This window comes from Rissa tridactyla, chromosome 1 (genome assembly GCF_028500815.1).
Source record: "Rissa tridactyla isolate bRisTri1 chromosome 1, bRisTri1.patW.cur.20221130, whole genome shotgun sequence".
In the NCBI taxonomy this organism is placed as follows: Eukaryota; Metazoa; Chordata; class Aves; order Charadriiformes; family Laridae; genus Rissa; species Rissa tridactyla.
In genome coordinates, this window is record NC_071466.1 from 203,293,728 (window position 1) to 203,317,900 (window position 24,173).

General features: G+C 44.4%; 1 protein-coding gene across 2 annotated transcripts; it reads left to right on the forward strand.

The window, feature by feature from the left end:
• The first annotated feature begins 1,859 nt into the window (after positions 1-1,859).
• Positions 1,860-22,068, forward strand: SLC26A3 (solute carrier family 26 member 3). Of its 2 annotated transcripts, XM_054211618.1 has the most exons (21): positions 1,860-1,981; positions 5,898-6,097; positions 6,908-7,047; positions 7,160-7,270; positions 7,361-7,518; positions 8,281-8,445; positions 9,366-9,518; positions 10,280-10,362; positions 11,662-11,809; positions 11,950-12,063; positions 12,174-12,251; positions 12,698-12,793; positions 13,735-13,841; positions 14,107-14,176; positions 14,258-14,350; positions 16,722-16,817; positions 17,453-17,686; positions 19,258-19,312; positions 19,825-19,970; positions 20,753-20,818; positions 21,440-22,068. In XM_054211618.1, the coding sequence occupies exons 2-21, from the start codon at positions 5,967-5,969 to the stop codon at positions 21,461-21,463; spliced, it is 2,268 nt and encodes a 755-aa protein (XP_054067593.1). In that variant the 5' UTR covers positions 1,860-1,981; positions 5,898-5,966; the 3' UTR covers positions 21,464-22,068. The 2 variants fall into 2 exon arrangements, with proteins under 2 accessions (XP_054067593.1, XP_054067586.1); XM_054211611.1 differs by lacking the exon at positions 21,440-22,068 and having other exon boundaries at positions 20,753-20,873.
• Positions 22,069-24,173: the final 2,105 nt, after the last annotated feature.

Here is a 24,173-nt window from a genome sequence, read left to right on the forward strand (position 1 = left end):
TCGTCACTCCATGTAGCATCTTATCGCTTTGGTGAGTTAGTGGGAATAATCCAAAAGTAAAGCACCCACAAGTGGATGTGATGAAGCCAAGGACAAGACTCCACTGACTTCATTAGAGCCAAGAGTCCCTCCTGCATTTAAACCTAGTCCTAAAAGAGCTGTCCTACGGTTTTACGTTGCAGCTTCTCACGACATATCCCGAATACAAAGAATTAAGAATACATTCAACACTTCAAAGTGGTCTTAGAGCAACTCTATGACCACTTCATGCCTGCACTTTGAGGAGGGAGGCCAAAAGCTATTTAATTATTTTATGGTTTACATATTTTTTTAACTTTTATTTTAATGTGAAAAGTAATTTCTTTGTCAGTTTTACAAACTGCAGCAAATCCCTTAAGTCTAACAGCAGTTACCAAAACCTGGGGTTTGCTGTCACAGAGAAGGGACTCTCAACAGGGACTCGGAAGTAACCTGGGATCTTTTTTGACTAGGAGAGCTTATGGTCTTGATTAGAAGTGTATCTCCAACTTTCAAAAGCACCTGAGATCCATAAAGACTCCCAGGGAACCTGCAGCTGTGGGCTAAATTGTAGGAGAGAAACCCTCATTGAATACACTAATAGAGCTCACGCTTTGCAGCGACAGATATTGGGGTCCTGCTTGCTCCACTGTTTCTTGGTTAATAATTGACTGAAATATGTGCAAACTATCTGAGAGCAGAACATCAGGTTCCTCCTGCCTCTTCACCTCCTAGTGTGTGACCTCCCTGTGTGTGACCATCCCTTCAGAGCACACAGAGTGCCCTCCCTCACTCCATATCCTTTCACCAGATGAGGAAAAATCTTTCTTCAGGGGCAGGGTCTGTGATTTCAAACCCCCAAAGGCTAAGGTAAGCCCTGGCTTCTAGCCCAGCGGATTGCCCTAAGGGGCCTGGCACCCCATGACCTTCCTGATACCACAGCTGAAGTGTTTCTAGGTGTTCATGGTAGCATGACGTAAGAAAAGGGTCCTAAGAATGGTTTTCATCAGAGAACTTTGATGCTATCGTGTCCTCAGCACCTCGGCACTGAGGTTTTACTGCTCTCCTGAATATGGGCACCCGCTACCGAAGCTACAGCCTGAGGCATCAAAACGTTATTTCAGCTATCTCCTTAGGTGGTTTTTAGGTATCTTGGGGAAACATTTACAAAGGCTCACTTTGGCCTAGGGAGGATGATTTCCCTCAGTTCCTCTGTAGGCAGTGGAGGGGAGCAGGGTCCTGCAGGACAGCCCAACCCACCTATGCCACAGTCATGCCCCAACGCTTGGCTGCACCTCTCCACTGTCTCTCCCAGGATGCCACAGCATCAGGTCCACCAAGTCACAGCTGGCCACTGCAAATCCCTGCACAGGCTATTTTTGGCGATGATCTGAGCATACAGGAATTGCTCTGGAAAGACAATTTAGGACCCCTTAAAGGTGCTTGTGAGGAAGGTTCACAGTGGCACACCTTGCTCAGAGCTGGCTCGCCCAGCAGCCCCATCTGCCTTACCACTGGCTCGTGCTCCTTCAGAAGCGAAGGGTACCACAGCTGAGCTCTGGTCACCACTTCCCACAATGCTGAACAGAAACCTGGCAGATGCATAGGACAGGATTGCAACAGACAGTCCGTCTTACTCATCTCTATTTTCTCATATTAATCTCCGCAGACCAATCAGAAGCAGTTCACTAAACAAAGTTAAGCAATATCATAGAGAACTTTAAGAAATTACTCTTATCATCCCTCCTGAGGATAGGTTCAATGGTCAAGGCCACAGTGAAATCTTCCTTTTCTTGTACAAGTTAACTGAAGTTAGTTATTAAAGTGCTGCCAGTATTTAGGGAGGTTCTGAAATGAAGAGCAGCACAAGATACCTGCACTGCCTCTGAAAATTTCAAGGATATCTTTTTCCATAAAATCTTGGTGTGGCTTCTTCTGAAGAGCTTCCTGGAAGATACATCAGGTATGATTTTGACTTGCCAATCTGGATATGGGATATGTGAAGTAATGAAACGCTTCTAGTGATTTACGGCATTTCTTGTAAAATTTAAAAAGTTCTTTTGTGGAATTTGTTAGTATTTTTCAAATGTTCTTATTGCAGAGAAATTGAGTTTGTGAGTGCGTATACACAGATTGAAAAGTGGGATGAAACGTGTTAATATTAAATTATTCAGTTAAAGTTACCAGTTTTTTGTGTACTTCTTAGTCAATATTTAAGATAAATTAATAAAGAGAAAAAAGTATCCCTTTGCTAATCCCCTTAACAAAATGACACACATCAAAATACGCATTACCAAAGGTTCACAGATGTGGGGGATTAGCAGTGGAGTCAGAGTTTTTTACGTGTGAGAGATGGTAATGCTGTTAATTGCTGGCCATGAGAACAGGATCAGAGGCTGTATGGAATAAAACTGAACCAGAACATTCTCTCTGGGGTTTCAGTTCAGAACTAGCCTTGGTCAATAGTGAGTGAAAGTTGTTGCCACTTGATCGCTGTGTGGTGTAAGTTTGGTCTGTGCTGCTGGCCCCCATGTGTGGGTGGACACGTTATAGAAGTCATCAGAAGAATTGCACTAATTGCTCATGTCCCAGGACGTAATGATGGATGGGAGCACTCTGGAAAGGCAGTGTAGGTTACTGGAGTACCAACCTCTCTTTTATGGGATTTGCGGAGGATGCTGGCCTCCACTATGTTGGCACTCATCACAATATCCCCATTTTCTTTAAAACACCTAAAATAAGTAATGGTGCTGACAGCTGAAAAAATGTCCCTATGCAGAGGGCATCCTATCTCTTTAAACATGTATGGAAAGAAAATGAGAGCGAGCAAGAGGAAGGCAGTTCTGACTGGAGTCATGGTAGCTGATAGCTGCCCACAGAGCCCATGGAAGAGGTGAGAAAAACTCGACTAGCAGGTGACTTGCAGCAGTGGTCATCGTGCTGCAGCAAGGTGCCGCACCGTACGGTCTCTTACCTGCCAGGAAACAGGTTGAAGGCACTTTGCACTTCAGGTGCTCAGGCTGGCTTGGTTAAACTTGAGTAATGCCACATGGCACCACAGTCTTTAAAGCAGACTCATGTTCACATGGTTCAGCCTGAGGAGACCCTTGGGGCGAGGTTCTAGGACTTCTGCAGCTCTAAGCCATCAAACCAAACCAAGAGGAGAGTTGATAAATTGGGGCTCCTATCAGGATGGAAAAAACACAGAAAAAATGCTTACTCCTTCAACAAGACCAGCACTAATAAACCAAAGTATATTCAGAGAGTTATAAAGAGGGATATTAGAGATCAGGGTGTTAAATTTGGCCTGAGGAAAGAATAAAGACTGGGCAAGGGATAGGAGTGACAATGAAAGTGCTCAGAAAAGCTACAGCAGCTGCAGCACTGGGGAAAATGTAAAATGAAAGAGTAACCCATGCACGAGGGGTCTGGAGACCAGGTCATATGAGGAGAGGCTGAGGGAGCTGGGCATGTTTAGCTTGGAGAAGAGGAGGCTGAGGGGAGACCTCATTGCCCTCTACAACTACCTGAAAGGAGGTTGGAGAGAGGTGGGTGTTGGCCTCTTCTCCCGGGTGAATAATGACAAGACCAGAGGAAATGGTCTGAAGCTGCGGCAGTGGAGGTTTAGGTTAGATATTAGGAAGAATTACTTTACTGCAAGAGTGGTCAGGCACTGGAACAGCCTGCCCAGGGAGGTGGTTGAGTCACCATCCCTAGAGGTGTTTAAGAAATGTCTAGATTTGGCACTTCAGGGCATGCTCTAGTGACAGAGATTGTAGGGGGTTTTTTTGTGTGTGTATAGTGGGACTCGATGATCTCAAAGGTCCTTTCCAACCATGAAGATTCTGTGATTTCTTTTATTTTTATGGCTTGCGAACATTTCAAAGGGTACAAATAGTACATCTTGTGCCCCACAATGTAAGGAACAAAACTATTCAACAGGGCTTTCAGCAACATTCCTCTCTGTCACGTGAAGTCTAAAAGACTGATACACAGACTAGGAACCAGAGCAGTTCTAAAATCTTTGATAGATAAACCTTCATCCTGCAAATCTAAGTACACCAAGATTTATGAGAGACAGAGCTAAATTAACCAGTCTTTTCATTGAAATTTCATCAGCCTCAGGTTTGGAGCTCTGATCCCAACAGAGAGAGAGACAGTAGTGTACAATTACAGGATTGGAGTGTACTTTGGATCAGCGTCTTGAGTGAGTTTAGATTTTGAGTATTAATCTGCCAGAATAACTACCTGCCAGTTTTTGGAAAATATGACAGATCTAACGTTTTTATGTTAAAACAGACAGCAAAAATGTTTAACCCATTGCCAAAATAGTGAGTTCTTTGTGGAAAAATAGTATATCGACAAAAACAATATATCTAAGAGGTTCTTGTAGCATTATTCAGACTTCTACACATCCATGAATTTCCCCAGAATAAACCAGAAGGAAAATAAAATGAAATAACTTGAAATAGATCATTAATGGGCCCTGAGCTGTAGCAAAGTTTCAGGGTGGGATTCACATTTTAATACCAAAATTGTCATAGATAAGAAGCTTTCCATCTGCTCATAACTATGCGAACTGCTTTGTGCCACTTGAAAATCTGTTCTGTGATATCTCAAAATATTGAGTATTACACAAGTCTGAATTAGAAATGCACGTCAGCTATTCCAGCATGGGTCAGGCAATAGACTTGGGTGAGGAACTAGTGTTGGTTGGGCATATCTCCTGAGACCAAGCAAGCACCAAGGCACTAAGGAGCATTTGAAATTGCTAGGGGAGAGAAAACAAAGAGAAACACACTATTATCGGCATCATGAAAAGGCTGTTTGCATCCTACAGTACATTTCACCTCAGAGTCAAAAGAAAATAGACTAGACTAGACTAGTTCACTTGGAAGGGACTTAAAATGGTCATCCAAGTCCAACCAAGAACAAGTCCCACAACTCCTGTCTAGGACTACTACTGTATTAAATATTTAATGGTGGCTACAGCAGAGAGAAATGGTTTTAGGTAGGACATTTATTTAATTGAATTTCATGTAGGAACAATGTGAGGCATTGAGAGAAACGTAACAACACAGTGGACCGCCCAGTGATGGCATCAGTTAATCGCTGCAAAATACGCAGTGATATCGACTGAAACGAACCTTGAATCTTCTCATCTGTAACATGGGCCTCAGGGGTCACTTCTGGAGTGACTGAGGACAGTTTCTATTCAGCACAAACATGTGAATGTGGGTTGGGACACAGCAGAAAATAGTATTTCGGTCAGACATCGCAACAACTGTCTGTGGCCGTGAAACAGAGGAGAAGCAGTCCAGACAACCTGTGGAAATAAACCTTACAAACAACAAGCAGCAACACTGTGCTTTTTTACTACTGAGCCTAACCTTCTCATCACACACCCCCAAGCCAAAGGTTCGGCCCTGTCTCCTGGTCCAAGAGAGGACGGCTGAGCCCTGCCTTGGCTCTGCCTTTCCCCTCAAGTGTCAGTGGGTTCCAGCGAGCTCCCACGTTCCCGGCGGTGCTACAAAGAGAAACTGCTTGGGATCTGCTTCTTTATTCTTTAAGGAATTAGTCTCCCTTGAAGGAGGCAGGTTTTGGTTGTAGATGGCTGAATCAGAGATAGATTAACTGAAAATCCATCTTGTCCACTTTTTGGCTGCAGCTTTAGAAAGAAATACCTCATGCTCCAGTGAAACACTGCCCTGCAGTGGGAGGGGGAGGTGGGCAGGTCACCTTGGCGAAGTGAAACGGGCGTCTCAACCATCTCTCTTTTCATCTTCAAAGGTGGTAACACTCAGTTTGGAGTTCACTCATCTATGCTACGGCTACCCGCCCCACAGTACATAAGGAGCTAACCTTGTTCTTCATTTCAGGTTTTAAAGTGACTAAGGCCAGAGAGAAGCACACACAAGTCACCATCCTCACCTGACATTTCAGGAGAAATGGTTGAACCTGTGGGCAATCACTATGTTGTAGCCAGACCTGTGTACTCAGAGAATTTGTTCAATGAAGAGCATGAGAAATTGCGCAGATACCATAAAACCTTTTGGGATCACCTGAAAGTATATTTTAGGTAAGAAGATTTTTAATTTTTTTAAAAATATGGATCTAAGAAGCAGCCCATACTGCTGCTCTCAGACAGCATGGACTCCATCCTGACAACTTCCACCTCAGATTCCAACAAAGCAAATGAAAACTCATTAACCAAATGCAATGTCAGATTTTTCTAAAGAATTTTAGCTGGTATTACCCTTAAATGTCTTCCTACAGTTGTATCTGAGGCTGCTTCTCTTTTCCTGGGCACTTGGCAGCACAGACTCCAGGGAGACCTTATTGTGACCTTTCAATACTTAAAGGGGACTTATAAGAAAGATGGGGACAGACTTTTTAATAGGCCTCTAGCGATAGGACAAGGGGTAATGGTTTTAAACTAAAAAAGAGTAGATTCAGGCTAGATATAAGGAAGACATTTTTTACAATGAGGGTGGTGAAACACTGGAGCAGGTTGCCCAGGGGGGTGGTAGATGTCCCATCCCTGGAAACTTTCAGCGTCAGGTTGGACTGGGCTCTAAGCAACCTGATCTAGATGAAGATGTCCCTGCTTACTGCAGGGGGGCTGGACTAGATGACCTTTAAAGGTCCCTTCCAACCCATCCTGTGATTCTATGAAAATTTCGGTTTGAAGGGACCTCTGGAGGCCACCAGATCCTCCTTCAAGCACAGCAGGCAGAGCAGGTTGATCAGGGCTGTGTCTGGGTAAGGTTTTGACCTCTGGCAGCCTGAACCTGAATCCTTCACCCTTTGTTTCCTTCCCCTCTAAAGACAGACTGCAACTCAGCTGAGCTATTCACTGACAGAGCTTTGTCCTCTTGTGTCTTTACAGATGCTCCTCGCAAAGGGTCAAAAAAATTGCGTTGCGTTTGTTCCCCATTGTCTCGTGGCTGCCAGCGTACCGCTTCAGGGAGTGGATCCTGAGTGACATCATCTCTGGCATCAACACGGGGCTCGTGGCCGTCCTGCAAGGTACCTCCAAGAAACATGTACTCTGACACAGCCTGCCATGCCAGGTGCAGAGGAATTGCTGGCTTCAGCCTGTAACATGCTCACGGCCTTCCCCTGGTCTCTGTCCTTGCAGGTCTCGCTTTTGCTTTGCTGGTGAACGTCCCCCCTGGTTATGGACTCTATGCAGCATTTTTCCCTGTTTTGGTCTATTTTATCTTTGGCACATCTAGACATATCTCAGTGGGTAAGTTCCGGCACACCGACCGCCATCCTCGCTGGTGAAGAAATACATGCGTCTCCTTCAAGTCTCTAACAAACACCTTGTGCTGCTCAGGTCCCTTCCCGGTCCTGAGCCTGATGGTGGGAGGAGTCGTCGTCAGGCTGGTCCCCGATGACAGTGCTGCAAATAGCACTTCCACGAATATCTCATTGATAGATGAAGAGAGAGTGATGGTGGCTGCATCTGTAACCTTCCTTTCTGGGGTTTTTCAGGTTGGTAAACGTGTGTGTGTGTGGCCGCACGTGTCTACATGCACATAGAGGAATAGATGGGTGGTGGGCTGGCCTTCCCCTTGGTCTTCTGCTGGGGTAGTCACCAAAGTAACTCTTCCCCTTCCCACGTAACTGAACTTGGCTCACTGATTAGGAGACATCCACCCCCTGCAGTGACCAGACACTGATCTGTGCTGTGAAATCCCTGGTTTTGCCCAGACCTGAGCCTACAGCCCACACAGGGGCACCCCACCTACAGCAAAAAACAATCTGCTGGATAGGAAAGAAGTCGTTGTGAGAGTAATGTGAACGATGCAGACACAGCAAGGGGAATAAAAGCTCTGTCTCATAATAGTAAAGTATTTGGATTTGTCTTTAAAATAAAAAAAAATTCTCCTTCCTTCCTAATATAGAATTCCTGCAGTTCCTTTCTTCCTTATTAATATGTTTGTGCTTTGTGAAACACTGGTACCATGTAAAAATATGGGTACTGAAAACCCTAAGGTTAAGGAGGTTTATTTTAGCTATAAAATAAAAAGAATAGGTTTAAACTGCTCTAGCAATTACTCTTATTAGTCTTATGCCCCCTATTGCTAAGTCTCAAGTTTTATTGCAAGTCTGGTGACAGTAATTTTCCTTAATCCCTGAACGTATGGGATTAGGTTAAAATCTTTGTTCCCATTAAATATGGTTCTCTTTGTTGCAGAGATTGCTTAAAAGCACAAATGAATCACACTGACATATGGTCGTTTTGCATTTCAGTTGCTTCTGGGAATGCTCCAGTTTGGATTCATTGTTATTTATCTGTCACAATCCTTAATCAGTGGTTTCACGACTGCTGCGGCTATCCATGTTGTGGTATCTCAGCTGAAATTCATGCTTCAACTACCTGTCCCTGGATTTAATAAACCATTTGGCATCATCTATGTAAGTGCTAAGTGCTCATTATTCGATAATGCTACTGAAAACTGTGATGTTTATCTGATCATACCTCACAAGGCAGTAATAACACAACTCAGCATAAAAACAGCCAAGCAGGAGGAAACACAAGAGAAAAATATCAGATGTGTTATTAGTATATGACCAATCTTTCAATTTATTACTAAACTCTAAGTTAAACCCCATTGGTCTAATTAGATAATATTTTCTATTTTGTGTTGGTATATTTTAATTAAGCATTCAACTTTGCCTCAAGCATTTAATTATTCATTTTTACTGGACTGATATCATGTATATTTCACTTGGCTATGACTCCGTGAAGGCTGTGGATGAGAAAGGGGGAAGGAGAAGGACAGGAAGGGAGGAGCAGAGAGAGGCACCTGCTCTGTAATTCCATCGCTCTCATTTCCTATTGCGCACGTGCATGTTGCTCCCACCCTCCCTGAGGGGGAGGCCAGGAGGAGAGGGTTGAGAGCCAGTGGAAAGGGTCTTTCATGGATGCTTTTGTTGTTTGAATGATGCACATGCACATTCGTCTGGGTTTGCAACCCACACCATACCATGGGGAATAAATCCCAACTGCCATAACCCTTAAAGCAATTCAGTTACAGACCCTTCTGGAAAGGACAGGACTACTGTGCCAAGGCACTGTGCCAAGGCACACAAGGAAGAAATTCTTTACTGTGGGGGTGGTGAGACACTGGAACAGGTTGCCCAGAGAAGTTGTGGATGCCCCATCCCTGGAGGTGTTCAAGGCCAGGCTGGATGGGGCTTTGAGCAGCCTGGTCTAGCAGAAGGTTCCCTGCCCTTGGCAGGGGGGGTGGGAACTAGATGATCTTTACGGTCCCTTCCAGGCCAAACCATTGTTCTATTTCTAAAGCACCATGTGTTTCTTCCTGATTTTGCAGACTCTGGAGAACGTTTTCAGCCAGATCACAAACACAAACATTGCTGACCTTGTCACATCCCTTATTGTCTTGCTTATCGTGTTCGTGGTGAAAGAAATGAATGATCGATACAAAGCAAAGTTACCAACTCCCATCCCGATCGAACTCCTTGTGGTAACGTGCACTTCTCTTTGATTTTGCAATTGCTCTATCACTATAGTGACATGAAAAGCAGAGTTTTAACTATTTCTTCACCTGTTCAGCATTAAATGATGGGTTATCATTTTACCTATAAGGAAAAACTGTCAGCATTCATGAGCTATTGTGAGATGCTTTACCCCTACTTACCTGTTCTTAACTGAATACATCTGTAGTGAGTAAGATGTTACAAACTACGAATTTTTTCCTTGGATGAAATCGTCTCTGACACCAGCCAGCTGCAGTCCCACCACTGGGGCCCCTCTGTGCCACACCTGCAAGCAGCCACTGAAGTCCTGGCTGTCCGTGGCCAAGCACAACACAGTTTTGCCTCCGTCCCCGAGCAGCAGTGGGGTGGGGGAAGCCTCACACGGGCAGCGAGCTCCTAAAGTCCTGGGGGATGTTGCTATAGTTGCAGGTGGTGCCTGTTTTCCCCCAGAGTTATTACAGCAGCTTGTTAGAAAACACTTTGTTATGTTTATTGGGTGGGATGTTCTCCGTTCTTAATGAGATATTCTGATATATTCTCTGCGTGATTTATGAATGTAAAGCCATACCTGTAAGGTGCTTCAGGATTTACATCTGAACAGCAAAGGGATGTGCAGTCTTGGGGCATAATTCCGCTGCTTGTGATGAGACTGAAGAGTGCGCGGGAGAGGGAAATAAATGTTTTTTAATAGTTTCTTCATACTCTTACTTGAATATGTCTAATGGAGGTTGGGTTTATTATCTTTCAGACAGTCTTAGCAGCACTGATTTCCTATTTTTTTAACCTTGAAGAAAAATTCAATGTAGCTGTCGTCGGAAAACTAGAGGAAGGGTAAGTGATTTGCTTAAAATTTACCAGTGGAGCAAAACTTTCTCTCCAGTTTGTCAGCGCTAAATCGGTTCATCTCTGCTTTTTGATTAAAATAATCTGCTTCATCTCCTTTCGGTAGGCAAATAAACATTTTGGTCTCTACAATATGAGGACACACTTTCAATAGGTAGAAGTTATTCACTAGAGCACATCAAAAGAATACACCGTGACATGAAATCATCGCATGCTTCATTTTCTAAGACAGCTGTTGAGCAGGAGGTTGATGGTTGTCCCTTTGCTGAGCTACTCACTCCTGAGCCCCTCCATTTCCCTCAAAGTACACGCACAGTTCGGCAGCCACTATCAGTCCTGGGAAGCCACCAGGACACCGCACAGTTGTCCTGCCTGGTCCCCTGTGACCAGCCATCAGCATCTCCCCAGGCACCGTTATTCTCCAGAGGCCTTAGTGTCTGCTTCTCTATGAGTATATCCATATAGAGAATATATATTCACATATAGAGTATGTACCTATACATAGATTACAACCAGCTATGCCAGAATTTTGGGATGAAGAATTAATAGGCACACATTAAGTTAAAAAGAGGGAGGACAGCAGATTGCAGTCATTTACTCACTGGGGCACTCTTGATTGCCTCTTGTAGCCCCAGGGGTGTTAGTGGATGAAGTTTGCAGAAAAGCTCAAAGTTCTTCTCAAGAAGGCCTGCTCAAGAATCTCCATTCTTTAGATTTCACGTCACTGGAGGATGGGTGGGTGGGGGGAAGTCCAGAGAGGAATTCTCCCCAGGATCTGCAAAAGACCCTGATCAAAGGAGCAGAAAACGGTACAGCTAAAGCATCGAGCAGATAGCCTGAGAGACTAGTCAATATTACCTGATGTAGTAAGTATTTGTTTAGCTGTCTAAAGTATTTGTTTAGCGTGAATCATGCAGGGATTTTTTTTGGGTTGCAATTAAGTGAAATCCTTCCATGTGCAAGTTTCCTGTGCAAGGGCCCCAGCGCTGTGTCAGGTCTCACATCCACACATAACTAGAAGGCAGAACTGTGCATGCACCTCAGACACAATAAGCTGCAGCTGGTCCTGGCCAAGGAAACGAGAACCTGCTGAGACACAAGCTGAGCCAAGTGCAGATAAACAGAGTCCCTGTTCTGATCAAGGATTCTCCAAAGTTTTACAGGGTTCAGATCAATAATTCTGCGTCCCAGCTCTCCAAAGTATGAGCTGGACAATGCCTTGCTCACTTGTTTGACAGCTTGTCTCCTGAGGCATATTCTTAAAGAGTAGATTTTTCTGTCTTTCAGATTTCAAGCGCCTGTTGCACCTGATGCAGGTATCCTCCAGAAGTGTATTGGTGACAGCATTTCCATCGCAATCGTTGGGTTTGCAGTAGCCTTCTCCGTGGCTAAAGTGTATTCCATCAAGCATGACTACCCAATAGATGGCAATCAGGTAGATGAATAACATAGAAATCAATACAATGCATTTGTCAATGGGAAATAATTCATTTTTAGGAATGCTTTGCCTTGTCAATAACTGTCATCAACAGTCAACATAACTGTCATTAACAATCTCTTTTGTTTTCATTTCAGGAACTAATTGCTTTTGGGCTGGGTAATATAGTCGGTGGATCATTCAAAGGCTTTGCCTCCAGCACGGCTCTGTCAAGATCAGGTGTGCAGGAGAGCACAGGAGGCAAAACACAGGTACAGAAAAAAGATCATGATGGCGTTTAATGCAAGAAAGCTCTCTTTTTTCCTGAATGACCATAATGACTTCAGGCACTTATTCATGGTGGAATTGTTTTCTCATGCAGATTGCTGGTATTATCTCAGCTGTCATCGTCTTGATTGTGATCTTGGCCATTGGGTTTCTCCTGGCGCCATTGCAGAAGGTATTCACTAGTTTCACTTCGTGCTTCCTCCTGTTTGCCAAAGACCGGGCTGCTCTAGGAGTCACTGGGAGTGTTCAAAGACTTCAGTGGGAGCAAAACAGGGTTTTGCAAAGCTTAGTTCTTCTTCCGTGATGGAGAGGACCACTACATCCGGTCCCTCAGAGGGAATACGAATGCCCAAACACCAAACATCACAATGCCAGCTTTTAGGTGCCACAAATAAGTGGGATTTGCAGCCTCAAGTCAGACACCTGCGCTGCACCATGGTTAGAGAGGTTCCAGTGGGATGGACGAGGCATCCCGACTCGCAGCAGTGACAGAACGTGAGGAGCTGCCTGGCCTTTCAGCTGCACTTTGGCCCTATTTGTATGATCTTCTAAGACTTAATGTTCAACGTTTGCTTTGCTTGCTTTAAAATTCAACATGTATTTTGGTCTTTTTAACAGTCCGTCCTTGCATCTTTGGCTCTTGGCAACTTGAAAGGAATGCTCATGCAGTTCAAGGAAGTAGGCATCCTGTGGAGAAAGGACAAGTACGACTGTGTAAGTTGAGTCCCACAAGCATTCAGGAATGAAGCACTCTGGGAAAGTCACCTATTATGGAAATTTGCTTACACTTTATCTTTATTTTTATACCTACCTTACTTCACTAAACAGAAAGTACCAAAGTGGCATGCCTTTTTTACTCTTATATCCCTTGCTCATGTTTTCCATTTTGTCACATCTATTTTGGGTTGATCCTCTTTCCTGGCTTTATTTTCATCCATTTTATCAAAATCTATTAAAATACAGTTCATTGTATAAAGACAGATACAGAAAGCAGTTACAGAAAATGTAAATACCCAGTGCATTGACTACACATTCAGGGACACTTTCTCCACGGTAGGTGGAGGTTACATGGCAAAAAACAAGACCAGGGCTTGAAGGGTTTACTCCAAATGGTAAAGCTCATGGCTGGAGGGCAGGACTGCTTGCCTCTGACACTCAGAAAGTTCAGGCTCATGTTTTCCTCGTCAGCCAATTCCCTGTGTTTCCAAATGGTTCCAGGCCTCAGTTTTTCCAGCTACCAAACAGTTACTTACCACATGAAAATGCTTTGAGATCTGTGGTTAAAAATACTCAGTGTTATCTAGCCATTTGTGCTTATCAGTCAAGTACGTTCACGGTACCTGCATTTGCCAGTTTTGATATCCAAAGCACATTTACAACTCTTGGCTGTACCAGGATCCTGATTTACTTGTAACCTTGCCTTTCTGCTGGATTTTCATTGAGCATTTAGTGAACTACCTATAGAAAATCCACACCTCTATTATTCTAAACCTTCACTGAATAGAAATTGTCATCCCTAGAAACACTCTCTGGAAACACGAAACTCTTCACCAAAGGTGGGAGGACAGCCTGGACCAGATCTGAAAAAAACAGTCCAGACATCACTGCTGTCCTTGACACGTTCGTAACCGCTGCCATCCACCTGCTTGTTACAGGTTATATGGGTGGCGACTTTCTTAGCTGCTGTTTTTCTTGGCCTGGATATTGGGCTAGCAGCCGCCGTGGCGTTCCAGCTGCTGACCGTGGTGATCCGCTCCCAGATGTGAGTACTTGTTGGACGCGATGAAAAGATACCTCAGGGCCTCCTGTTGTAAATTAATTCCCTCCCATACAGAGAAGGCAAACGGCCCCGTGACTCTGTCTGTCCAGCAACCGTGGATGGAAAAATCATTTACAGGCTTAAACCCTTGGATGTGGGCTCCGCTTCAGTCTGAAGAACTGGAGCTGAGGTTTCTTTCTCTGATCCTTCCCTTCTGCCAGGTTTCGCTGTGGGGTACAAATAATTGTGTGTGTGTGTTTGTTCACAGTCCAAGCTGCACCGTTTTGGCTAATGTTGGGAGAAGTAACATCTACAGGAACAGGAAGGATTACACTGATGTAAGAAATATCTTTTATTATCTTCTGCGTTTGTGTTTGTCTAGCAGACGTCGTTACTGACACTTTCCCTTCATTGTGCAGATCTATGAGCCAGAAGGAGTGAAGATTTTCAGGTGCTCATCTCCTATCTTCTTTGCTAATATTGAATTCTTCAGAGAGAAACTCGTCACTGCTGTAAGTGTCTGGGGCTTTCATTGTGAACATACGAATTGCGTGATGCATTTAGGCAAATACAATTTCCCAGTAATTACTACATATGCAGTCAATCCACAGCTCAAAGCTGAATTTTTCATCAATTATTCAAATATTGTTGCCGCTACTGTAATGCCACATGTATGTACACACCTCTGAGAAAGAGAACAGCCTGACTTGTGCTAAACTTATACCATAACAATGTATATATACGTTTTAAGTCTTTTAGAAGAAAGCAGTGCAAAGATAGAGAATATAAAGGGACATTATTTTATTCTATTAATATTCATATTATTTACACCCAATAAATGCTAGTTTACTCATCTTGCCCCAAAGAACTTAACCTCAACAGTCAGAAGAGAAGCTGAACAAAATCACACTATCAGAGAGGTCTTAATTTCCTCTGGGACAATCTGGACGAAGGCAGCCGGTCTTTCTGTAACCAGCACAGAGAGCCAGGACCCCTGAGCCCTCGCTGTGCCAGAGGGGCTCGCCATCCCCACACTGAACTGAACTTGCAAAACAAAGGAGGTGGTGTAGTGCGTGTCTACTACTGATCACCCAGCCAGCATGTAAGCACTGATGAGCTATTCTATAGGCAATTAGGAGAAATTTCAGGATCGGTAGCCCTTGTCCTTACGGGAGATTTCAACTTCCCAGACATCAACTGGGAATATCATACTGCTGTGACGAGCAGGTCCTGGAAATTCTTGAAGTTTGTAGGAGATGATAACTTCTGGTCACACGTACTCAGTGGGCCACCTAGGAAAGGTGCCCTTCTAGACTTGCTGTTTGTGAATAGAGAAGGACTCGTGGGGGATGTGATGGTACGTAGCTGTCCTGGCTCCAGTGATCATGACAATTTTGACTTTAAAATTTTCTGTGTAATAAGAAAAAAGAACAGCAGAGTTGCTACCCTGGACTTAAGGAGAGCAAACTTTAAACTATTCAGGTTGACATTTAATGGAGTACCCTGGGAATCTGCTTTTGAGGGCTTAGGAGTCCACAGTGCTGGTCAGTCTTTAAGAATCACTGTTTAGAAGCACGGGAGCAGGCAGTTCCACTATCATAAGTCAAGCAAGAGGGGCAGAAGACCAGCTTTGCTGAACAGGGAACTCCTTGTGGAGCTCAAGAGGAAAAAGAAATTTTATGATCTCTGGAAGCAAGGTCAGGCTTCCCAGGAAGATTGCAGAGCTATGGTTCATAAATGCTGGGAGAAGACACAAAAGGCTAAAGCTCAACTAGAGTTGAAACTGGCCAGTGTTGTTTCATATAACAAGAAGGGCTTTTAAAAGTATGTTAATAGCAAGAGAAGGTCTAAAGAAAACAGTGGACCGACAGTTGTTGAGGATGGTCACCTGATTAATAGGGATGAAGAAAAAGCAGAGGCATTCAATGTGGGTTTTGCCTCAGTCTTTAATAACACTGATAGATTGAAATGGTCAGGCAGTTGGACTAGATGGTCGTTGCAGGTCCCTTTCAACTGAAATAAATTCTAGTCTAAGGCAAATTCTTGCACCCATAACCTCCCCTTCCTGCTGCTCTTAGGGGGAAGTCAATAAGCAGTGGCTACCCTGAGCACTGGCAATGAGAAGTTCATTCTTCACATGAGGGAGTGAAACTGGCAGAGAAACCAGGGAATCTGGCATGTTTGGTTCTCCACGTGCTTGGCTTTTACCTCAGAAGAGCCTGAAGGGTTTTTTTCTGTGAGTGCAGAGGCTCACACCACTCTTTCTCTTTACAAACACAGGCATTTCTAACACCTCTCTAGATAGTTGAGGCAGAAGACTTTCAGGAATTTAGTATTTTCGTAACCCTCATTAGCCTAATTTACCTCCTGTATCATTTTGCTAAAACCAGCTAAGAGGTTCAAGCAGCATACGCAGCCAGCACGATCAACTTTGTTTTTCTTCTTCAAGAAAACAAAATGATGTGTATAGGACCTACTCTGCAGTCAGGTGGCATGGAGCAGACACCACCTGTGTGCTCTCTAATCTTGGTCGCCTGGGTGGCCATCTCGTAATGAAAATGAGTAGGACAAACTCCGGGCTAGCCAGCACTGCACCAGCCTGCTGGAGTTACTGGCCTGTGCTACAGCAACATCACTCCTGTAATGGTGCCTATGTGCTGTCCGAGAGCTAGCACAGGTAGGCCTGCCTGGTTTGCAGTCATACCATACATCTTTCCAACCAAGAAAAAGGGCCCTTGCTTTAATTGATGAAAAGGGGCCGCATCAAGTCCAAACTACGCTCATCATGACTGTAAAGAAAAGCTGCATGAGATGTTGTGTCCTTACCCTGGTGTCTCTGGTGTTTTGGGTTTTTTTTAATTATTCAAAGCGCTGTTTCTGCAGGTTGGTTTCAACCCACTAAGAGTCCTGAGGAAACGCAATAAAGCTCTGAGGAAGATCAGAAAGATGCTGAAGAATGGAGAGCTGCAAGTGACACCTGTACGTAAGGCAACTCCACCCAGGAGGAGTTAAACAATCGGCTTCCTGGCTTGACATGGCAGAGAAGTCCCTCACAGGCTTCTGTCCTAATCAGATATGTTATTCCCCAAGTTGCTACTTCATGACATAAACACATTTCAAAAATAAGATTTTAAATTACTCTCACAGTTAGAGACTTACAGCTTTACCATGGGCAGAGCTTGCATGTGTCCACTAGAGCTTTGTTTGGCATCAAATGGCAGGATCAGATCCCACAGAGGGAATGTTCATGCTGCATTAATGTTAGGATAAAGCTGGTTTTCTCCCAGCCCAAATCCTGCTTGCTTTTTCTTGACTTGTTCCAAAATTACTGAATCAAAGTGTATCTGACCATTGACCTCAGGGACTAATAACAAGCCATCATATTATGATTATGATTAAGTGACTGATGAGAGGAAAGCCAACATTTCCAAACTCCTCCAGACAAGGGAGAGATAGAACTTTTTCTAGTGTAAAGTTCAGGTGGGTCCTGCTCCATCTCATGGGTACATCAGCTTTGCATTGCCACCACTCTCGCCCTTGCGTAAGATGCACTACTACCCTACCTGGGTCTTAAAATGAAATATTAATTATGACACTTTTCTCTGTCAACACAGAAAGGCTTGATTTGCATGGCTAACCATACACATGAGTCAGATGAAGAATTGGACAACAACAGCATAGAGGAGTTGGATCAGCCCACCAACATGACAGACTTGCCCATTCAGATCAACTGGGGTGCTGAGCTCCCCCCCGGCATCACTGTGCCCCGGGTCGACATCCACAGCATCATTCTGGATTTCTCAGCTGTGTCCTTCCTCGATTTTTCTGCCATGAGAGTCCTCCAAAAGGTAATTGTAATTCACAAGGCAAACAGTGATCATATGAAAGAAAAACATATGAATGTAGTCACGCTTGCGGAATATGCTTGAATGAAGGGATGGCATCCAGAGGGACCTGGACAGACTTGCGGAGTGGGCCAGTCTGAACTTCATGAAGTTCAATAAGGCCAAGCACAAGGTCCTGTACCTGGGTGAGGGCAATTCCCAGTATCAATACAGGCTGGGGGATGAAGTGATTTAGAGCAGCCCTGCTGAGAAGGACTTGGGGGTACTAGTGAATGAAAAGCTGGACATGAGCCAGCAATATGGGCTGCGTCCAGCTCTGGAACCCTCAGCACGGGGAGGACATGGACCTGTTGGAGCGGGTCCGGAGGAGGGCCACAAAAATGATCAGAGGGATGGAACACCTCTCCTATGACAAAAAGCTTGAGAGAGTTGGGTTTGTTTAGCCTGGAGAAGGCTCTGGGGAGATCTTATTATGGCCTTTCCATACTTAAAGATGGAGAGAAACTTTTTACCAAGGCCTGTAGTGACAGGACAAGGGGCAAGAGGTTTAAACTGAAAGAGGGTAGATTTAGATTGGATATCAGGAAGAAATTCTGTACTGTGAGGGTGGTGAGACACTGGCACAGGTTGCCCAGAGAAGCTGTGGATGGCCCATCCCTGGAAGTGTTCAAGGCCAGGCTGGATGGGGCTTTGAGCAGCCTGGTCTAGTGGAAGATATCCCTGGCCATGGCAGGGGCGTTGGACTAGACGATCTTTGAAGATCCCTTCCAACTCAAACAATTCTGTGATTCTATTCAGTGTTTCTAGCTTTCTTCTTAAAGGTATTCCTTCACAGGCTGGAAAGTCAATGGCAACCTTTGAGTTTATGTGAATTTTAATGTACATTTTCCATAGAAAGTGTTTAGGAAATTGAATAAATAATCAACCTAAATTTTCTTGGAATTAGAGTGTTGGCTGTGGCACCCTTTCTTCACCTGGTAAGATTTTGTGAAGCTTTACAGAAATGTACGTACGAAATATGGCTTTAAACACCAGGCTGGGAGTTGGAGCATTGGAGTTTCATTTCTGGTCCTGTTCTCGCTTCCCAGGATGACCTTGAACAAAGCAATAAGAAAAACATTTTCAAACAGTAGTAGATAAAGTTAATATCTAGAGCCACAGAGAGTGTATAAATCTATTTCTGTAGGAATTAGACACCTGCCACGACAGTGGGAACTGTAGTTCTGTTCAAATTCCCAGTAATGAAAGTCTCCCCAGAAGATTTTGGAGTCTTTAATTTCATCATGCGTCAAGTAGGTACAATAAAGGCATACAATTTATGAAAGAATATATTTTTCACTGTGGACTAAATGTATTTAATGATGCCCCTTTTCAAAAGGATTGGTCATCCCCATCTGCAGCCATGTGAAGAGACCATCCTGCCTCTAGGTGCAGCAGAGTTTAAGTTTAGAGCTGCCTATCAACATATCTTAAATATCTTAAAGTGGTTTGTATATCTGCTATGGCTAATCACCATAATGGCTGTTATCAGCAAAGTGGCAGCATCTAAATGGTGCCTCTTTCTGGTTTAACAGACTTTGAAAGAATTTGTCCGGCTCGACATCGACGTTTACATTGCAGGGGCGCATGGTGAGTACTTGCCTTTCCACCAGCATCAGCACAGATGCCTTGTCCCACCACCTTCCCCGTTCCCCACTGAGCACAGCTGTGGAGGATCACTCCAGTTTTACCTTCCAGTCTTGGATAGCAAACAGATCCAACTGAGCAGGGGCGTCATCCCTCCCACGCTGTCCCCAGCAGGCTGGGACCACTCATGATGGCTCATTTTACCTTTGGCCACCACTGCACCCTACAGCTCTGGGCTGCGAGAACTGCTATTGGGCAGCCTGGGTTATGCACTAAGTAAGAAACAGGGCTCAAATTCCCTTCTGCCTGGCATCGAGCATGGCAGTGCTGATGAGCATTTATATCTCACCCTCTCCACATTAGTAAAGAGGAACTCATCTGCTCTAAGAAAGAAAACAGTGCAGTATACCAGCAATGGTATCCTGTGTTCACTCAGTGGACATGCTCAGGATACACTATTTCTTCATTTTCAAGGCCCGCAGGTCACTTTGTGCTTTGATTTTGTTCCCCCACAGAGGGCTTCCTGGAAAAACTGGAGAGATGCGCGTTTTTTGATGAGGAGATCAAGCCATCCATGTTTTTCCTCACCATTCATGATGCAGTTCTACACATTTTGCTGAAGAAGGACATAGCCAGTTCCCCCAAATTAAAGCTCACTGAGGTAACACTACGTTTTTCATCTTTCGCTACTTTGGTGCCTTTACATTACTCACAGGCCCCCAGCAGTGCCCTGCATAGCGAGCCATGTGCCCTATATACTCAAAAGTTTAATGATTAAAACTCAGCTGGTCTCCAATAAACCCGGGGAGTAAGAGTAGCCCCTGGTCCAGGTGCCCGGCAAACCACTGGCGAAAGGAGCGAAGGATTCCCACTGGGGACTGGCCTGGCCATGGACTTCAAGTGAAGTCACCTCCTTGGGAAGGGCACGGTGTGGGGAGAAATCCTGGCCCATCCATCGCCAGTCCTCTGCCGTCACCCGTCCAGCGGGGGACTGCTGCTTATGCTGCAGTGGCTCCTGCAAGGCAGACTCGATGCGGCTTGCATGTAGGTAGGCGTCACAGGCCTGTCTACCTTCAAAAGGAGCACTGAAGTAGCACAGATAAATTACCACAGCCAAATTTACTGTTGGCCTTTCTGGGAATGTTCTTAAATCAAGAGCAAGAAAGGAACCTGCATATGTTAAATCTGTTTGAAAGGACCAAACCCAGAATGATACTCACCTGGAAACTGTCTAATCCCACTTTGCTAAACTGGCCCAGCTCTTCTCCATGGACCTGGAGGCTGCCAGGAGGCACAAAGGGCTGACAAGTGAGAGCTCCCTTCCTTCCAGGTCAACTTCCCAGGCATGCTCCAGAGATTTAAAAGTAATACCTTCTTCAATGTGAAAAAGGAAAAAAAGAAACAATCCATTTCCTAACCCACAACTTCTTCTGTTCACTGCAGGAGAAAGCAAACAGCAACAACTATATCATCATCCCCAGCAATGGACTGCGCAGTCGGGAAGTCACGGTAAGGCTCCTGTCTCCAGTAGCAGCACTCCAACCGTAGGACACGCAGCCCAAAAGCTGCTCAGGGGAACTGCTAGGCCAGACAACAAAAGCATCTTGATCCCTGAACTGCTGTGTCAGCCCAGGGCAGAAAGTATCCAGACAGCTTATTAATGGGATTTGAATTAAGAGAAAGCCTTACCGGAATAAGAGGCATGGGGCTCGGCTCACAAGCCTTGCCTTGCGCACTGAGAGCCTGCAGAGGGAAGGCAGGTGAAGGCCACCTCAGCAGGCTCACCCCTGGTCCCCTCGCCTGTCCACCACGGTTCCCCCATGATGAGCTTACTGGTAGAATGTCTGTGTGGCAGAGAGGTCGGCATTAGTCCCATTTATCTAAATGTCACAGGTAGAAAGGGAGTCCAGAGACAGGGATAAGAAAGTGACACACACAGCCTTTCGTCACGGACTTTAAGAGAAGGGCAGCATCCAGCACATGGCAACCCTCTAAGGAAAAGATGTCAGACCACAGTCTTCCCACACAAACACTTTAAAGGAGCAAATTCTAACATACCACCCACCAGAGGACACCTGCCCTGGCTATTGCTTACAGAGGGTGACATCTATTTCCTTTTATTTCCTACAGATTCCAGCAGAAACAAAATTTTAGATTTCATTTTCTAAATATAATATCCTCCAGCAACACAACGTCACTTACAGAAGATGAATGCAGATGCAGTGATGAGCATGAAGACGGAAGGATACTTTCATATACCTTAAGAAGGATTTACTACGCAGGCCTACGTTCCAGGTTTTGGAATGGGCTGGTTAGTCTTTACGTGTCTCCGTATATATAGAAATGTATTTATGTACATACATGGAGGCAAAAATCACACAGATTTTCTTCTTGCTGACAGCCTTCCCACACAGGTGAAGAAGCAGATAATGTTAACTCTATTTGCATATACTTGTACATATATCTATATTATCCCCACTGTTTGTGGACAACCTGTACAGTTACTAGAGAATATATAAATATTTTAAATCTTGTAATTTATTATACAGACTAATAGTTGGGAGCGATATTTTATCTTCAGTTTGTATATAACTTGTATAAAGTTTTCCTTATGGTTTGTAAGACACCTAGTAGACTGAGTTATTAAACTTGTTTCCAGCTCACTACCATGGCCCACAGCAACCAATGCACCTGCTGTAAAACATAAAGGTCATTCAGGAAAAACACAGCATTTTCAAATCCAAACACGATTCACTGATTTGGACTGGGCTGCTATAAAGTGCACAAGAGAGGATACATTTGTAGTGAACTATTAAATAACGATTTTGGTAACTCTGCATCGTTTGCTGCATTTGTCAATATACCGCGTAGGTAGCTCCTAATCCATGAGCGTGTCCCCAGAGAGCAGACAGACCCAGCGCCCCAGAACTTGGCTCAGGAGGAGCTGTGGGTGCGGAGCTGCCAGGCGGAATGGCCCAGGTCTCTTGAACAGATGGGTAGAGGAGTTGAACTTGAAAAAAGAAAAAAAAAAAGAGTTTATTCTGATCCTCTAGTCTGCACAACCCAGTTGTCCAGCTGCTGCCAGTCAACTCCTGCTGGAACGCTAGGGCTTGAAGCTGAACTACAGCACGTCTTTCAGAGAAAACGCAAAAGGTGACAGAACTTGTAATTTAACATAGCAAGTGCTGGAGGTATAAAAATCTTCAGCCTAGAGGAAAATGGAACCAATTGGAAAGAAATAGCAGTCTGTAACCACACGAGCTTTTAGTTTTCAAGACAAGTTTTGACTGTCAACCAAGCTGGGGGGGACCAGAACAGTGCATTTGGACTTGTAGTTAAGAAGGGCTGAAGGGAAGGAGAAAGTGCCCTGGGTAAACAAGAACCACGATTTTTGTCTCCATAGTATGCAAGACTTCAAAACAAAATCTGAAGGAAAACCAGACAGAAATAAGTGGGGAGAAATGCCACTTGATTTTATAAAGGGTAAATATAGACATGCCATGTTCCCCTGGTATCTTTAGAAAACTGAGCTTCCAAAGAGAAATGCAATAGACGTCACCTCTCTGGACCCAAGTAAAGCCTTCCATGACATGCCAATGGGCAATTGTTAATGCCGCTGGAGAAGACAGGACACCTACAGGCACTGAAAGGCAAAGATAGATTAGACTAAAGAGGAGGTGACAACAATTTAGGAGCTTTGAAAGGGAAGTACCAGGGTAGAGGGAGCACTGGTCTGTTAAATATTTTCATTAATTGTTTTTTTTGCAAAATTCTGGAGTTATGTGATGAAATCTGCTAATGAAAACTGAGCTGGAAGATAGTATTAAAGTGAGGAGGGTTTGAATACAGAAATAATGCAGTGACCTTGAAGGCTGAGGTAAGAGAAGTCCAGAATTCAGAGAACACTCGTGCATCGACGGTTCTGCAGTGGGTGATCATGCACCCGAAATGGGGTGAGAGAGGCACCCGTGGGTGGCAATCACAGCGAGGTGTCACAGACCGCTTTCCACAGTTGTCAGATGGATGGTGGGCAGCTGAACTAGCCCACTGCTCCTCTGAGCGTGCCACAGCAGACATGCTGGCTAAGTCAACTACAAGCCATATGTCACACAACCAGCACAACAGTACCTGAGAACAGGTACAACCAGGACATTGCTCAATTGCCTTTCTAATGCAGCCTTCCAAAAAACCCATAGATTGTATCAGAACAGATTTTCCCAGCAGAATGAGGAAGATATTAGTGCTACTGTGCAATGCACACAGGACGTGTCACTCTAACTAGTCCAAACCTCAGGACCGAGGCCTCTGGTTCAAGAAAGATGAAGTCAAAGAGCAATTAACAAGGAAAATTGCTATGAGAATCTTTGTGGTATAGAAAGCCTGTATCTAAGGACTGGCAAAAAGAGATACAGATACACCAGAGATTTAACCTAACAGAGAGCAAAGGCTATACAAGATAAAAAATAAGATTGTCCTATGAGAAAAAAAAGCTAAACCAGCCAAACTTAAACATAAGCTAGATACTGGAATATGGTCCTAATTTTTACAATGGTGAGATTCTGGAACATCATTTCCAGATAGAACAAGAGGAGCAAAAAACCTAATCTACTTTTAAGATGAGGCTTAATGTTTTTATGAAAATAATAATACCACATCATACCCGTGGAATCTGGACTTCCCGACTCAGGCTGTTCTTTCCAGTCCTGTGCTCACGTGCACCTCTGCAGACTCAGGCAAACATCCCTAGCAAAAGCAAGTCAGTCTGGTGGAACACCACACAGTGCACTTCAAAACCGTATTGGATTTGCTGGCAGGCTTCAGGTTAAGAAAAAAATAATTCTTTTCTAAATCACACTCCTCAAAA